The 15266-nt window shown below is 37.0% G+C and overlaps 1 protein-coding gene across 1 annotated transcript in view; it reads left to right on the top strand.

Annotated features, from left to right (window-relative positions):
- LOC114313236 (uncharacterized) overlaps positions 1–15017 on the top strand; it is a 44812-nt gene extending 29795 nt beyond the window's left edge. The window contains exons 6-12 of the mRNA XM_082914207.1: positions 9103–9578; positions 10028–10108; positions 13493–13643; positions 13740–13933; positions 14066–14155; positions 14237–14565; positions 14667–15017. Coding sequence (XP_082770333.1) covers positions 9117–9578; positions 10028–10108; positions 13493–13643; positions 13740–13933; positions 14066–14155; positions 14237–14530 — 1272 coding nt within the window. The 5' untranslated portion in view covers positions 9103–9116 and the 3' untranslated portion in view covers positions 14531–14565; positions 14667–15017. The remainder of the gene's footprint in view (positions 1–9102; positions 9579–10027; positions 10109–13492; positions 13644–13739; positions 13934–14065; positions 14156–14236; positions 14566–14666) is intronic.
- The last annotated feature ends 249 nt before the right edge of the window (positions 15018–15266 follow it).

Genomic DNA, 15266 nt, shown 5'->3' with positions numbered 1-15266 from the left:
ATGGCCACCAGATGTCTCAGATTGATAGATTTCTGGTTACTAGTGGGTGGGAGGAGTCGAAGGTGGTGCAACGTCGGTTACCTCTTCCAGTGTCAGATCATTGGCTGATTATGCTTGGTAGTGGGGGGTTTTCAAGTGGATTGACGCTTTTTCGTTTCGAAAACATGTGGTTGCAATCAGAAGATTTTTTAGAAAGGGTTAGTAGGTGGTGGAGTACTTACATGGTTAATGGTTACTCTTAGTTGTATGTTGGCTCAGAAATAAAATTACTCAAAGGGGATTTGAAAAAGTGGAATAAGGAGGTTTTTGGCCTCGTGGAGGTTCAGAAAGCGGAAGCAGTGGCTGTCCTTTAGTCCTTAGTTGCTCAGGAGGTTTCTGGGAGCCTTTTACAGGCGGATGTACTTAGAAGGGACGCGACCAGGCAGGATTATATTCGTTTGGCTCATATGGAAGAGACATGTTTTCGTCAGAAATCTGGATGTTTATTGTTGAAAGAGGGGGATTGGAATACCAAGTTCTTTCATTGAATGGCTAATAGTCATAGAAGGGCCAACTAGATTGTGTGAATGCGGGTGGATAGGAGAGATGTGGCTACTGATGAGGATATTCGGGGAGGCATTGTGAGTTTTTATCAACGACTCTTTCGGGCTCAGGATGGGGAATGGAGGCCGGGGTTAGATGGGGTCCTGTTTGATGTTTTCTCTGTAGAGGGTAGGGAGGGGTTGGAGCGGGTCTTTACAGAAGAGGAGGTGTTTGGGGCTTTGAAGGCGATAAGTGGTGACAAGGGTCCGGGTCCAGATGGTTTCACTATGGCATTCTTTCAACATTGTTGGAGTGTGGTTAAGCAGGATGTGATGGCAATGTTTGAGGCCTTTTTCATGACCGGGCACGTTGAGAGAAGCTTTAATGCGACCTTCCTAGCTTTAATTCCGAAGAAAGGGGGGGCTGAGGATGTGAGGGACTTCAGGCCTATTAGTTTGCTTGGTAGTGTGTATAAACTGCTGGCAAAAATATTGGCGAATCGTTTTCGAGGTGTGTTGTCAGATGTGGTGTCTGAATCCCAGAATGCTTTTGTCTGGGCGAGGCAGATTTTGGATGTGGTTTTGGTGGCTAATGAATGTGTTGATTCTCGAGTCCGGGACGGGCGACCTGGTTTGATCTGTAAGTTGGATATCGAGAAGGCCTATGATAATGTGAATTGGGATTTTCTGCTTTATATGATGGGTCGGATGGGTTTTGGTGATAGATGGTGTTAGTGGGTGAAGTTCTGTGTTTCCACGGTGCAGATGTTTGTGTTGGCGAATGGTTCTCTGGCCGGTTTCTTTTCCACTTATCGGGGTCTACGGCAGGGGGATCCTTTATCTCCTTTTTTGTTTATCCTTGTTATGGAGGCCTTTAGTAGATTGCTGTCCAGGGCTATTCATGAAGGTCTGTTGCAAGGTTTTCGGGTGGGCTTGTTATCAGGGACAGCAATGGGGGTGTCTCACTTACTATATGCAGATGATGCTTTGGTTTTCTGTGATGCAGATCTGGTACAGTTGGGCTATTTTCGATGTGTTCTGATTTGTTTTGAGGCAGTTTCGGGCTTATGGATTAATTTAAGTAAGTCTAAGTTGATTCTGGTGGGAGGGCTGAGAGGCTGCTAGTTCTAGTGGCGGTTCTAGGATGCAAGGTGGCCAATTTACCAGTGACTTACTTGGGTTTGCCTTTGGGTGTTAGTTTCAAGGCAAAAGGGGTGTGGGATGGGGTGGTAGAGCGAGTTCAACGTTGTTTGGCAGGCTGGAAGTGACAATATTTATCAAAAGGGGGACGGTTGACTTTGATTAAGAGTGTGTTGAGCAGTCTTCCGACTTTATGTCATTGCATGTTATTCCCGTCTCTGTGGTTGCTCGTTTAGAGAAACTTCAACGGGATTTTTTTGTGGGAAAGTGGAGGTGAGGATTTCAGATATCACTTGGTTTATTGGGGGCATATTTGTTGCCCTAAGGAGGTGGGTGGTTTGGGGGTGCAGAGTTTGGTGCAGTTTAATAGGGCTTTGTTAGGGAAATGGTTATGGCGGTTTGCTGGTGAGCGGGATCACTTTTGGCGGACGGTTGTGGCCTCTAAGTTTGGGATTGTTGAGGGAAATTGGCGGTCAGGGGATGTATTGGGATCTCATGGGTGAGGTTTGTGGATAGGAATTTGGTTGGGGAGGGGGGAGTTTTGGGAGAGGGTGAATTTTCGAGTGGGGAGATGGTGTGGGGAGGTGGTTTTGGAGGTGTGATTCCATTTGTTTTTTAGTATTGCAAGGGACCAGGAGGCTACAGTTGTTTCTTATTTGGGGGGTGGGGAGGTGGTGGTTTGGGATATTTAGCTTCGGTGTGAAATTTAGGATTGGGAAGAGGGTCAGTTGGGGGAGTTGTTTGGCTTTCTATATGGTTTGGGCTTCTTGGGAAGGGGGGAAGATGTGTTGGTTTGGAATGTGGCGGGTGTGAAATGTCGGTTTTCTATTCGCTCCTTCTATCGGAGTTTGGTGGGGGAGGTGGTTTTTGTGTTTTCGTGGTGAAGTGTATGGGTGCCTTGTGTTTCTTCTAAGGTGGTTTTCTTTTTATGGACGGCTGCCTTAGGCCGAAATCTAACAATTGATAATCTGGTTCGCCGGGGGCTTGCTTTAGTCAATCGTTGTTGTATGTGTTGTGTGGAGGCAGAGTCTATTGACCATTTATTTCTTCATTGTTCTGTTGCTTTGCGTCTTTGGGGGCTGGCATGTTCCCTTTTTGGGATTATGTGGGTGCAACCAAAGGGAATTGTGGATATGTTGTGGAGTTGGCGGGGGGCTCATGTTTAGCGGCGTCGGCGACGAGTGTGGTTGTTGGTGCCTTTCTGTTTAACGTGGCTGGTGTGGCTAGAACGAAATAGGCGAACTTTCCAAGATGTTGAGCGGTCGGTGTTATGGTTACAGAATCGGTTCTTAGTAACCTTGTATAGTTGGTTAGAGTGTAAAGGCGATCCGGATTTGTTTCTTTCTTAGATTTTATGGATCTTGTAGTTGGTTAGGTGGTTTTGGTCTTGCTCTTTTGTTGCTCATCTTCTTGATACTTTTTAATAAATCTTGTTATTTGTCAAAAAAAATAAAATAATAGAATAGATAATCATAAAGGCATCACATAGCTCATTAGCTAGCCCACTGATTGGAAACATAGCTAGTAGGTTCAGTGACATCCCTAAGATCATGAATTGTGCACTGTGCACAATCTTTATATGTAATGCAGTATGACAAAAATATGACACCTTGCTTATTTCAATAATTGCTGGAATAACACAATAGATTATACACATAGGCTGATGTCTTACCAGAAATTTATATAATCATTAGAATATTAACTAAACTAGAGTGAAAAGGAGACCACATGATATAAATCCTTTTATAAATAAATTAAATAAAGAAGAAAAAACTTAAGAAGTCGATAACAGATCCACTTTGAGGGGAAAGACTTCTTGTTAGTTCAATTAAAGAAAAACTAGACCTCCATAACTTCACCAAGAAGTCGATACAAAATATTCCAGCCTCCCTTTGTATATATTGATTGAATACAACCTATTTAAATACAATAAATAGATACCTACTTAGTAAACCTACTAATATCCTAACACATACAATCAAAATTCCTAATTACTAGATAACTGCTACTAACCATCAAAATAAAAGTAAATATATTTTAAAACATAATGAATGTATCGCCACATCATGGACATGCAACACAACATAACAATAGTCCATGACTTGTGTTACATACTATGGTACTCCATGACATGGCTGAACCACCTTGAATAAGATGATTTTATCCTCCTTATCTGAGTATGACATTAGTCCAACAGGTTAAACACGAATGATGTACATCGTATGCATATAGAATCATAGCAATCATGCTCAGCAACTATATCCATGCATCATTTCTAAAGCATATATTAATCCAGTTATAACCAAACTAAATAAACCTTATGTTGGAATTCAATGTAAAATGAGTAATTTACTACAACTATTTGTATATGTTAGTATTTAGGATAAATACAATAGATTTATGTTTGAAACTTGGGCATTGTTTTTGTTGTGTTCTTGAACAAATAGACAGAGAGAAAACATGAAAGGGTTAGGTTTTGATAGTGCCACCATTATATATTTGTGGTCATTATCCTTATTTAACCTAATTTGGCTCAAAATATAGCATAAAATGGTCAACTAACACACACTGAGTATGTATTGGTTGCTTAATTTAACTTTTTACCATCATATAGGAGTGACTATCTGCCCAATGGACCTAACTAGTTTGATTATTATAGGTCTGTAGGGTCATGGCGGGATAAGTTTTAAGGCCCAATTATTTTTTTGAACCTGGGCTTGAGTTTAGTGCTTAAAGTTTGGGCTAGCTTAAGTTTGACTTGACCTCTCACAATGAATAGACTTGAGTCACTAAACTAAGCAACTATAAGTTTGGGCTAGCTTAATTTTTTTCCCCTCTAAATAATCTAATATAGTACTTTTTGTTTGTATATACCAAAAATAATTAACCTCTTGAACATGTTAAGAATAAAATTTTTGACTTGACCTCTCACAATGAATAGACTTAAGTCACTAAGCAACTATAGTAGCTTCAATATAATTTTTTTTTCTATGCAAATAATTTATTTGAATTATATTACATGCTTAGCAGGCAAGGCTCAGTCTCAACAAAAAGTCTTAAGGGTTGAGCTTGGAATAAAGAGTTTAGGTCCAACATGAGGTAAGATTGCTCCAATTCCATGTTCACCTTTGTTGTCATATCAACTATGTTTAAATTCCCAATTAAAATATTTGGGTTGAGGGAGTCATTTGATTTATTGTTTTGTTACAATAAAAGATAGTTGTTCTTGTGTATTTATAAAAAAGAAGTTTAGTTTTAATCATAGATAAAATGAAAATTTTATTAAATAATTGGTGTAATAATTAGGCTTAATAACCTTGAGGTTATTAATAATTGACCATTGGTTTAATGGTTAAAACTTGGCTTAATAACCTTGAGGTTATGAGTTCAAGTCTTGGGACCACCACTTTGTACATTATGCTAAAGGTTAAGTGTGTACTCAATCTTTCTCCTCCCAAACACACATTAATGTGTACTAATTGGGCGTTGTGATTGGTGTAATAATTGTGATCAGATAGAAAATACTCATATAAATTGATAATTTTTTTTAGGCTTTATTTTCACGCCAAATTTTAATATTGTATGAATATTTTTACTTAACTTCTTGTTCCCTTTATAAGAGAGAGAAATAGAAAGAGAGAATGCTAAATATTATCTATATATGTTCCTTGTTATATGGATGCCTTTTGTGAAATTTAATTAGAATTAATGTAATAAAAAGGAAAAAACCAAATTTCATTAATTTCATTAAGGGGAATTGCAAATGAGTGCCAAGTTGGCAAAATAGTTGTAATTTTCATGGAACTGCAAATGGGTTTGTGTCCAGTGCAACTGAAAGTTAAGCCATGGGACATAGGTCTCTCACTTGCACTTTCATAAAAGCAAAGTGCAATTATTTTGCTTGAAAGGCTCACAACCATTGCAGGAGAGGAGGCCCAATAAAGAGAACGATGCCTTGATCAACTCCTAGTGAGTTGAGGGAAGCAGGATAGCTCCACCAAGCAGCTTCTTGGAGATCGGAGGAAGAATTACAAATCTCTTGAAGAATTAACACCTGCATATGGAACACATCTCAACAAATGGTGGTTGCCAGAGATAGGTGCAATCCCAAAGAGTGAGGTACCCTCTGAGCAAGCAGAGTAGGGTGCTAGGGGGACATGATGCCAAAATATAGCCATGTGCAAGATGAAATAGCAGCCGACTTGTCCCCTAAAAGTAGTACAACAGAATTGATATCTCTGAGAAGATGGGTTACTTGACCCTATATATATATAAAGAGGTTGGTTCAACGAATAGAGGTATGAATAGAACACCTTCAGACATATACCCCTGGTTATCTCTTCTCACAATTCCTGTAGGCAGTGTCAGAATGCTCTCCAGCTGACAACACCGGCCGGGCAGCAGCACTAATGGTGTTTGGGTTCCTGCAGGGATTTCAAGCTTGGGAGGTGTCATCCTACTTTCTTCACAATTCGAGGATTTTTCCCTCCTCACACACCAACTTTCCACTAATTTGCAATTCCCCTATGATACGAATATAGAAAATTTTCGAAAATGCATTGTTAGATTCTAAATAAAAAAAAATAAATCTATTTCTCTCTATAAGTACTTTCAGATGTTTCATGATTTGATAAAATGCAAAACATAACCACATTTGTATAACTAGATGGGAGACACTCATTATGTGAGTGCACGACAAACAAATTATTGGCAACAATTTGCTTGTAATGGCTTCTAATAATTTTTATATATATTTTATTTAGGAATGTGGGTGCTAAGATATTCATAAACTCCATGGAAGTTGAATTATGTGTGGTGAAATTAAAAAAAAATAAAAAAATTATGCGAGGTGAAAACATGATCTCAGTTCTGATGTTGGTGTCACTTTTGAATCAACTAAACAGAAGCCTCCTTGGAGCAAAATGGCCCTCTTCTATCACCTCCCTGCACCTAATTCTCCTATTACTATTCACATTTTTTTTTGTTTAATTTGTTTACTTTGACTGGTATTGATGGAAAAGATCATCGTAATTCATTTTTTCGTAGTTTCACTAATTTGAGTTCTTGATCCTTTATAATCAGTCGACATTAGTTTTTCACTTTTTCCTTAATGTCAAAAGTTTGTAAGTGAAAATGTCTATTTTTTTTCTTATTTTTTCCCCCTTTCTGGTAGAAGTGAAAGGTCGATCGAAAGTTGGTGGCATGTTTTTTCTATCTCAGAATCCTTCTCAGCATTTGAGTTCTCTGTTGTCTTTGGACAAAGCTTCAAGGTTTGTTTCACAAATTATTTTCTTTGTTTTCTAGACCACAAAACCAAGGTATAGAACCTTTGTTTTTTTTTTCTTTTTCTCCTGAAGAAAATTCTTAGAAAGAGCAGTGAGATTTTCCATGCTAAATTTATAATTTTTTTTAAGAGTGTAAATTTGAACTAGATGTAGAGATTCTTAGTATCTCTCAACTTGGGCTACAAATATCTGAAAGAAAAAGAAAAATTAAAAAACTAATTTGGTTCTTGGTCTAGTTTTCAGTTCCAAAATGTGAGTATTATTTTTGGTTAGTTTTATTCTAGACATATCTGAAATTGAACTGACTTGACCTATACGCACGTCCATAGATGTTTGGGTTGTTTTTAGATTTTAAAGTTATGTTAGATTCGTAAAGGAAAAATTTAACAAGTGAATTACATATTAAAGCTAAGCAAGTCAAAATAGATCAAATAATACACAAACTCCAATCAATATATTTACTTGTCCAAGCAGATGGCATTGCATGTGCTAATGCAGAAGGGCGCTTGGGCCAAGCGGCTGACATAAGCAGATACGGATATCAGGTAAATACTTAAATAGAAAGTTTTTATTTATGAGTACAAGTAGATGAATGCTATTCATGAAAAGTTTTCTAAAAATAGTTTATATTGGTATTTTGTCATTGCATTAGCAGGTAGTTTACAAATTAAATTTTTTCAAAAGTTGAAGGATATAATATCACAGAATAAAAAAAATGCACCACCCTTCTGGTAGTATATTAGGATGGATGCAAAAGTATATATATTACCAAAAGAACCACACACCCACCGCCTGAAGCCGAGGTTGCTATGATGTAATGCATGCATATGTGCATCGTCAAGCACCATATTTTCATGTGGGCCTTACATATCAATGGTGACTGGGTCTCCTTCCACTTTACGCATGAACAATAGGATTGCTATTTTGGCTGGAAGAAAAAAAACTTCGGTTTCAAGCGTAATTGTGACCACACAATGATTTGTAATAAAATCATTAATAACTTTGCTCACCACAAAATTCGTAACTTTTAATGTTCATACATTACCACAATAGTTTATAAGTAAGATTTTTCTTATGGTATGCTCCTTGGTAATTACACCATGATAATTCGTAACTAACACGAAAAAATTCCTAACTTTTGTTATGATAGGAGGGTGTATACAGTAGTCCCACTTTACAAACGCAGTGGCTCCTATGATTTTTCATGAGTTATTTTAGAATCGAGATTCCAGACTCTTGATGGAAATGTCCGAAAAGCATTCCATTTAACTTCGTAAAAATGTAGCAACTAACAAAAAACCGTGTACATGGAAAACATTGGCTTTCAAACTGTAATTGTAATTTGGCAATTCTAACAAATTGGTCTGAATATGACAAGGATTTGCAAATTAGGAACCATTTTCTAAATTTAGAACCTTGGCGACCAGACCACCGCCCATCCACTTCCTGTAGTTCGTTATTGGCTTTGGATTAACAAATGTTATCAAATCCTCGAATTTTCTCTTCAAGCTTCAGCAGAACTGTTAACGGCATAACTACTCCTACATATGCCAAATTTTGTAGCTGGTTTATTATGTTTCTTAAAAGTGGCTGAAGCATTTTTCCACCTGTACTTCAGCTTGAGTGCCATATTCACATATAAAATTCGGCCGAAATGTGGCAACTTCATGATGAATTTTAAACCATAGAGATACATTTCCTTTTCATAGATAAATTTTAATTATTTCTTCTTCTTTTGTAGATGTTTTGTGGGTTTAGATGTTGAATGGTTCCAAACTCTCTTATGGATCTTACACTTGTTTCTGTTTCAAAACATCAGCTTATGTGAAATATTTTACAAATGATGTCACATGATGTCATAATGCTTGTTCATTGTTATTGATATCTATTTGTAGCACAATCACCATTTTGTCAGTGATTCAAGACTAATTTTCCAACCTGTCCAAAAAAAAAGAGGACTTATTTTCTATTATTTTGGGCTAAATATGAAGTCAATTTGTTTATATTAGCATTATTTCTCTCTTGATTTTTTCCCCTTACAAATTTATAATCAAATTTCAAATTTCTTTCTAACAACCATCAAAATTGATATTGTAGTTTTCTTTAGAATTTTTTTCCCTTTTAACTACAATCCCTCGCAACTTCTATATTTGCAGGAACTGACCACACCATGGAATTCATATATTCATTATTTAGTAAATGGTTGGGGCATTACATAAACCTTAATCCAAACATGAAAAATCTCAAAAGAAAGATAAAGGATTTGAGCACTAAAGTGGATGATGTAGAAACAGAACTGAGAGGCGCAGAGCACCATCCAGCCAAAAGACCAAGGAAAGTGGCTCAACATTGGTGTAAAAATGTGCAAGATATGATAGAATCCATGCAAAGACTTGAGGAAGAAGTAGATGGACTTGGACAATGGATGTTTGTCTCACGTGCACTGTTGGGAAAGCATGTCGAGGAGAAGATTCAAGACGTGGTAGAACTGCAAGAACAGCATAATTTTCCTCGTGGTGTGCTGATTGATGCTCCTCCAACTTCTGAACAGTTCATACCAACAGCAAGATTTTTTCGTGGAAGTGAAACCATAACTGCAAGGAACAAGGGGCAATACTTGATGGATGATGAGGTTAGAAGGATTAACACTACTAAAAAATGGGTATTTGCATTGGAAATATTTGCGAAGGTGCAAATATCGTTGCAAAACGTTGACCTTTTTGTCATTGTGAAAAATATTATTTGTGACCAAAATATTTGCAATGACAATGCTATAGTAAAAAGTGAGTGTTTGCTACGGCATTACCGTGCTAATGCAAAAGTGTCTACAATTTTTTGCGACAGCGTGTTTCATCATTGAAAAAAGTAAGCGACTATATCATATATGCGACAATTAGAGGTTGCCATCACATATACTAAATTTTTATGGTAGCATTGTTGTCATTGCAAGAAAACTCAACTGTAATATGGCGATGTTTTGGCTCTCTATTTGTTTCCCGACTTTCCCTAAATTTTTTCACCAAATATTTTCTTCTCTCTCTCTCTCAGCGGTCTCACTCATTCATTATCTCACTTTTGTAGCTCTCCAATGGCAACCATCAATGTTGGCAACCACTTGCATCAATAACTAATCAGTATCGACAACCATGCCCAAATTCACCAGTAAGTCATCTGTGTGTTTGTGTAATTTTGGATCTGGATATTATGTTGAATTCTTCTTGTTGATGGTTTACAATGGTGGCAGAGGGGGTTGATGGTGGCATGTATGGATGTGAGAGGGGAAAAAGGGTGGTGGTGGAAGGGTGGGGAGGGGATGAAGAGGAGGGGAAAGGGTGGGGGAGGATGGTGGTAGAGGGGTGGGGAAGAGTGATGAGGGTGGCGGATATGGGTTTGGGAGAGGGAGGAAGGCATTAGAGAGGTTTGGGGTGGAGGGGTGAGGGAGATTGAGAGGGAGAGGGAGTTGGCAGTTGGGGTGGCATTCACATATGTGCAAAAGATAATCGTGTTCATGATATGTGTGCAAGTTTTTACAATTCTTTTTATAACTTTCATATGAATTTTACCTTGCTTCCTCACATTCTATTTGTAATAATTAAGTCAAACTGCAACTCTTGTTTCAATGTGATTATCTCATCACTCTTCATTAAAAATTTGAAACATAAATGACCAAAGTGGAATTTAAGTTAAAGTTGAAAGGTGAAAAATGTAATTTATGCTATAATTTCTGTCTTCCAAAAAATGTGCTGCGTTTTATATACAAAATTTTGACAGTGAGTGATGGGTGGACCACATTGAAACACGAGGTCAAGTTTGACTACTTAATTGTTGTAATTAGAAGGTAGTATACCAAAGTTAAACTTTGGTGATAATTGGAAGTTGAAAGAGTAATTTACCCATTCTTTGGTACATCAAGGGCCATAGTGTAGGGATGAGGAGTATTTCTTTGACAAGACTTGAACCCTTAATCTCTTAGTGAGGTGTAAGGGTTTTAGTGATGGCGAACATGGAAAGAAGAAATCTGGAATTTCACATTAAGTATGTTTAAGTCATGAAGGATTGAAGTTTTGCAATATTTTGAGTCTTTATATATATTTATTTTAATTTATTGCGTTGTTGGACAAATTTATGTCATTATAATAGGTTTTAGTACTAAGGGTATTATGGTAATTTCAATAATTGTTGGACATGGGTTCTAGGGCTTTCCCATGGGTTTTATTTTGGGCCAAGTTATTAGATGGGTAAATGTTACTTATGGAAGATTATATAAAGTTTAATGCACAATAACTCCATGATGTGGAAAACTAAATGTAATTCACCATTGAGAAACTATGATGGTTTGATAATGTGGATTGTGCTGCTGGGAAGAGCATAATTTTTTTATCTAGATAAATAATGCATGGGTATAACCCCAACGGGTTGGTCTGGTGGCAAGGTCTTGAGTCTTGGGGGTGTGCTCCTTCCAAGGTTCAAGGATCAAAACCTCTTAGGTGCTAACAATTTTTTGGGGCCATCGGATTGGGAAAACTCTTGAATTAACAGTGGTGCACTTGCGGGAAACTCCTTGCCGAGGGCCTGAGCAACCTTAGGGATTAATCGGGATTTGATCCGGACACCTTGGTGCCAATAAAAAAATAAAAAAATAATGCACAAACTCATTGGTGTGAACATATAGTAACCCATCTCACCATCCCAATCTTGATAATTTTTATATTCAAATGTATATGATGTTTACATATTTGGGTAAATTATACTTTAACCCTTTGGGGTTAGACCAAAAAATGTGGTGCCTTGTTGAAATTTGATTTGTGACATTTAACCCCCTGGAGTTGATAACAAAGCGAAAAGTGATGTTTTTTGTCTAAACTAGCAGCGTGTAGGTGTGATGCCCCAAAAATAGATATTTTATTTTATTTTAAATTATATTATTAAAATTTTACAGTGAAATTAATACCACTTAAGTAAATTTCTCTTTTTCCATCTTTATTTTCCCTTTTGTGTTTTCTGAACTCTCTCCGTCTTTCTTCCTCAGTCTCCCCTTCTGCCAAAGTTTACAAATTTGGTTTCGATTTGGTTAGGGAGTGAGGATGGGGGTGGGGATGAGGGATGTGAGGGATTGCGATGATGGGGTGGGAGAGGAAAGGCGCTGCGCCAATGGGAGAGGAGGAGGCAAGGGGTACTAGAAGTTCTTTCCTTTGATTTCGGAGAACCCACCATTCACTAATGATGCACCTGTTATCAGCTACATGGCTGCGATGAACAAAAAAAGTGGTTGTGAGTATGTGGGTGTTTGGGAAGTTGCTATTTTAGTAGGCTGTTTTAGTTTTTGGCTATTTTAGTAGGCTAAAATTTGTGTTTGAGAAGATGATTGGATTTTTTTGTAGTTGGATGTGATGTTTGTGAGAGAAAAAGTAAAATGATTATGGATTTGATGTGACATTTTATCTTATTCGCTATTTTAGCTTATTTTGTTTTTTTGTGGATTTTAGCCTAAAAGAGAGAAATTCTTGTTGCCAAACATCCCCTATATATCACAACAATATAAACCTCACCGTGTTCACCTCTCTCTCTTTCTATATATATATGGTGGTGGTGGTGGTGGTGGAGGTGGGTGGTAGTGGTGATTTTAGGTGGTGGTTATGGGTAATAGTGGTGGGATGAGAGACAAGAAAAAGAAAAGAGAAGAATGGAGGGAAATAAAATAGTTATTTTTGTAATTTGAAATTTTTTTGTTACAAGTTATTCATTTTTCATTTAGGTATTGACACCATGGGGTTTAGTGTCAAATAAACTTCAAGGGGCATATCATTTTTTGGCTTAACCTCAAGGAAGTTGATTGTTATTTACCCTATACATATGTTTCAAGCTACAAAACAAACACCTTGAATAGTTAAGAGCAAAATGTCTCGTGTCGACGATCATCAGATTTGACACAAACATTTCAAAACTTTCGACACCTAGATCAAGGAACATGTTTGTCTTTAAATCTACAGATTCCAACCAACATATAATTTTATTCTGAATTTACATGTTTGTTTTGAATGAGTCTTTGTGGACAACAAATAATATCATATTTTCTGAAGAATTCAATGGATTGTCAGATGGTCCTCAAAACTTGGCACATAAGTTTTAAAACTATATAATCATTGAGTTTTGTTTTTGTGTAAAGGCCAAGATGATCGTTGAGCCACGCAATATTGTGATGTATGACTTTAAAGGCAAATACTGGGAGTTATGCTAGTGAGAGACAAAAATCCTCGCATAGGGAGTGTACTACAATACATACTTGACTATTATTATTGAAATGTAATACACTCATGATCGCAAGTATATCTTGTTTTAGTGTGATGGGATTGAATTATTACTTAAATTAATGAGATGTAACATATTTTCTGTTTATGTCCATATCATGTATTATCAATTCAATTGATGAGCTATGAATAAAAAAAAAAAAAAAATTCAATTGATGAGCTGTTACTCTCAGCTAACTAATTATGTCCATATCTTGAATTTATCAATTCCTTTTTCTTACATATTACTATGTCAAAGGGAAGCTGCAATCATGTTGCTCGTTCAGATTACACTCACACCTCTACCTCTCAGCCATTATCCCAGAACCCTCGATCACAGCCACCATCATTGGCACCTTCATCATCACTCACAACCACATCACTACCATCATCATCACATCCCACCTCAGGTATGTACATCTTTAATGATTTTACATTAATTGCTATGTTAAATCATGCCATACTTTGTTTATCTCTAACTTGTTCATTATCATTGTTTCTCTCAGTCCTGGCAACTTTTAACTCTACCTTGACTAGGTGCAGTCAAGGCAATGTTAGGGGCATCAAGGAGTGGAATACTGGTGCTAGGATGGACATCCAATTTGACAGTACATTCCACCCGGTAGGGGATCAAGATGCCTCCTTGAATGGCCAACTTGGACAGATAGTGCGTAATGGCACCAAATTCCCCTCACATATGGTAATTGTAACTGGCGGCTTATTGGAGCAATATTTCAGCAGTAGAGGTTTTTTAGTGAAAATTAATATCTAAAAATTTAAATATCACTTTAAATGTTTAGCTAATAGTATAAATGTGGAACTAATGTTACAGGAGATATCGACTCAAAACTCTTGCAATTGGGAGCTTCGTGGCCCACCTCTTACAATGGGGCAGACACACTTCTCGCAAATACAACATCAAGTATTTTGTTTTTCTGCTTTTTAAATTTTTCCACGATTGTATATTTTTGCGTCATTGTGTATTTGTGTTTTTAAAATGTAGGACGGGTATAATTGGCAACTCTTTGACAAGCCCGAGTCCCTCCAGGCGACACAACTTGGCTATTTTCGAACATATGGGGGGGATGCGCCTCAGAGTGCAGTGTACAAACATGGTGTGGGCCCATCACTTGCATCCCAAGCCTTAACGATGGCCGAGATCACTCAACAAGTTTGGGAGAAGTTAATGCAGGAGCAGGCCTCAATGATTGTCCAAAACACACAACAAATATGTGAGAAGCTCAAAAGGGAGCTCAGGGCAGAACTCACTACACATATCGAGCAAATGACAAATTAATTTCAAGCGAAGAAGGGAGTTCAGATGCCTTCTAGGTTCAGTACAAATTTTGTTTTTTTACTTACTATATTTTTATTTTAATGTTAATTTTTTTTTTCTATTCATATGCCTAATGAATTATACTTTAATGTTGTAGGTTTTGGATGCATCTGAGTGGCCACTGTGCATTTAGGGAGTGTGTATAGAAGATAGGACCCTACTGTTGCAGCCTACAGCCTAGTTCTATACCTCTATCACCTTCTACATGACGCGATGAGCATCTTCTTTACATAGACACACACATTTATCTACATTATCACACAAACAATTTAGGTTAAAAGTGAGCCTATTAAAAACCCTTAGTGGTGTTGCAAAGTTAAGATTGATCTTACTGAAAATTTCAGATATTTTGTTCCATTTGTTGAATGGTTTGGTTGTAGAGGTTACTCAGAACCTAACTATATTGGTGTATTTATTATTGCTGGAAGTTGTGTTACAAGTTATACAAGTGTATGGTAGTACATCAAATTAAATGTAATTTACTAAAATAAAAACCAAAATTCTAAATTAAAATCACGGGATAGATAACACAATCAAAAAAGTCAGTTTATTTTTCTATCTTAATTTCTATCAGCCAAACTGAGGAATATAGTATTATTTTTTTCCTTCTCCAATTAAGGAGAGAACAAACTTGATAAGAACACAATCACATCTAGAATATGCATTGTGTTGTGTCGGGTTGTATTAGTATGTCATG

This window comes from Camellia sinensis, chromosome 2, assembly GCF_055761805.1.
Source record: "Camellia sinensis isolate YWXY chromosome 2, ASM5576180v1, whole genome shotgun sequence".
NCBI classification, from domain to species: Eukaryota; Viridiplantae; Streptophyta; class Magnoliopsida; order Ericales; family Theaceae; genus Camellia; species Camellia sinensis.
The sequence above is the reverse complement of the archived record's forward strand: the minus strand, read 5'-3'. Positions and strand labels throughout refer to the sequence as shown.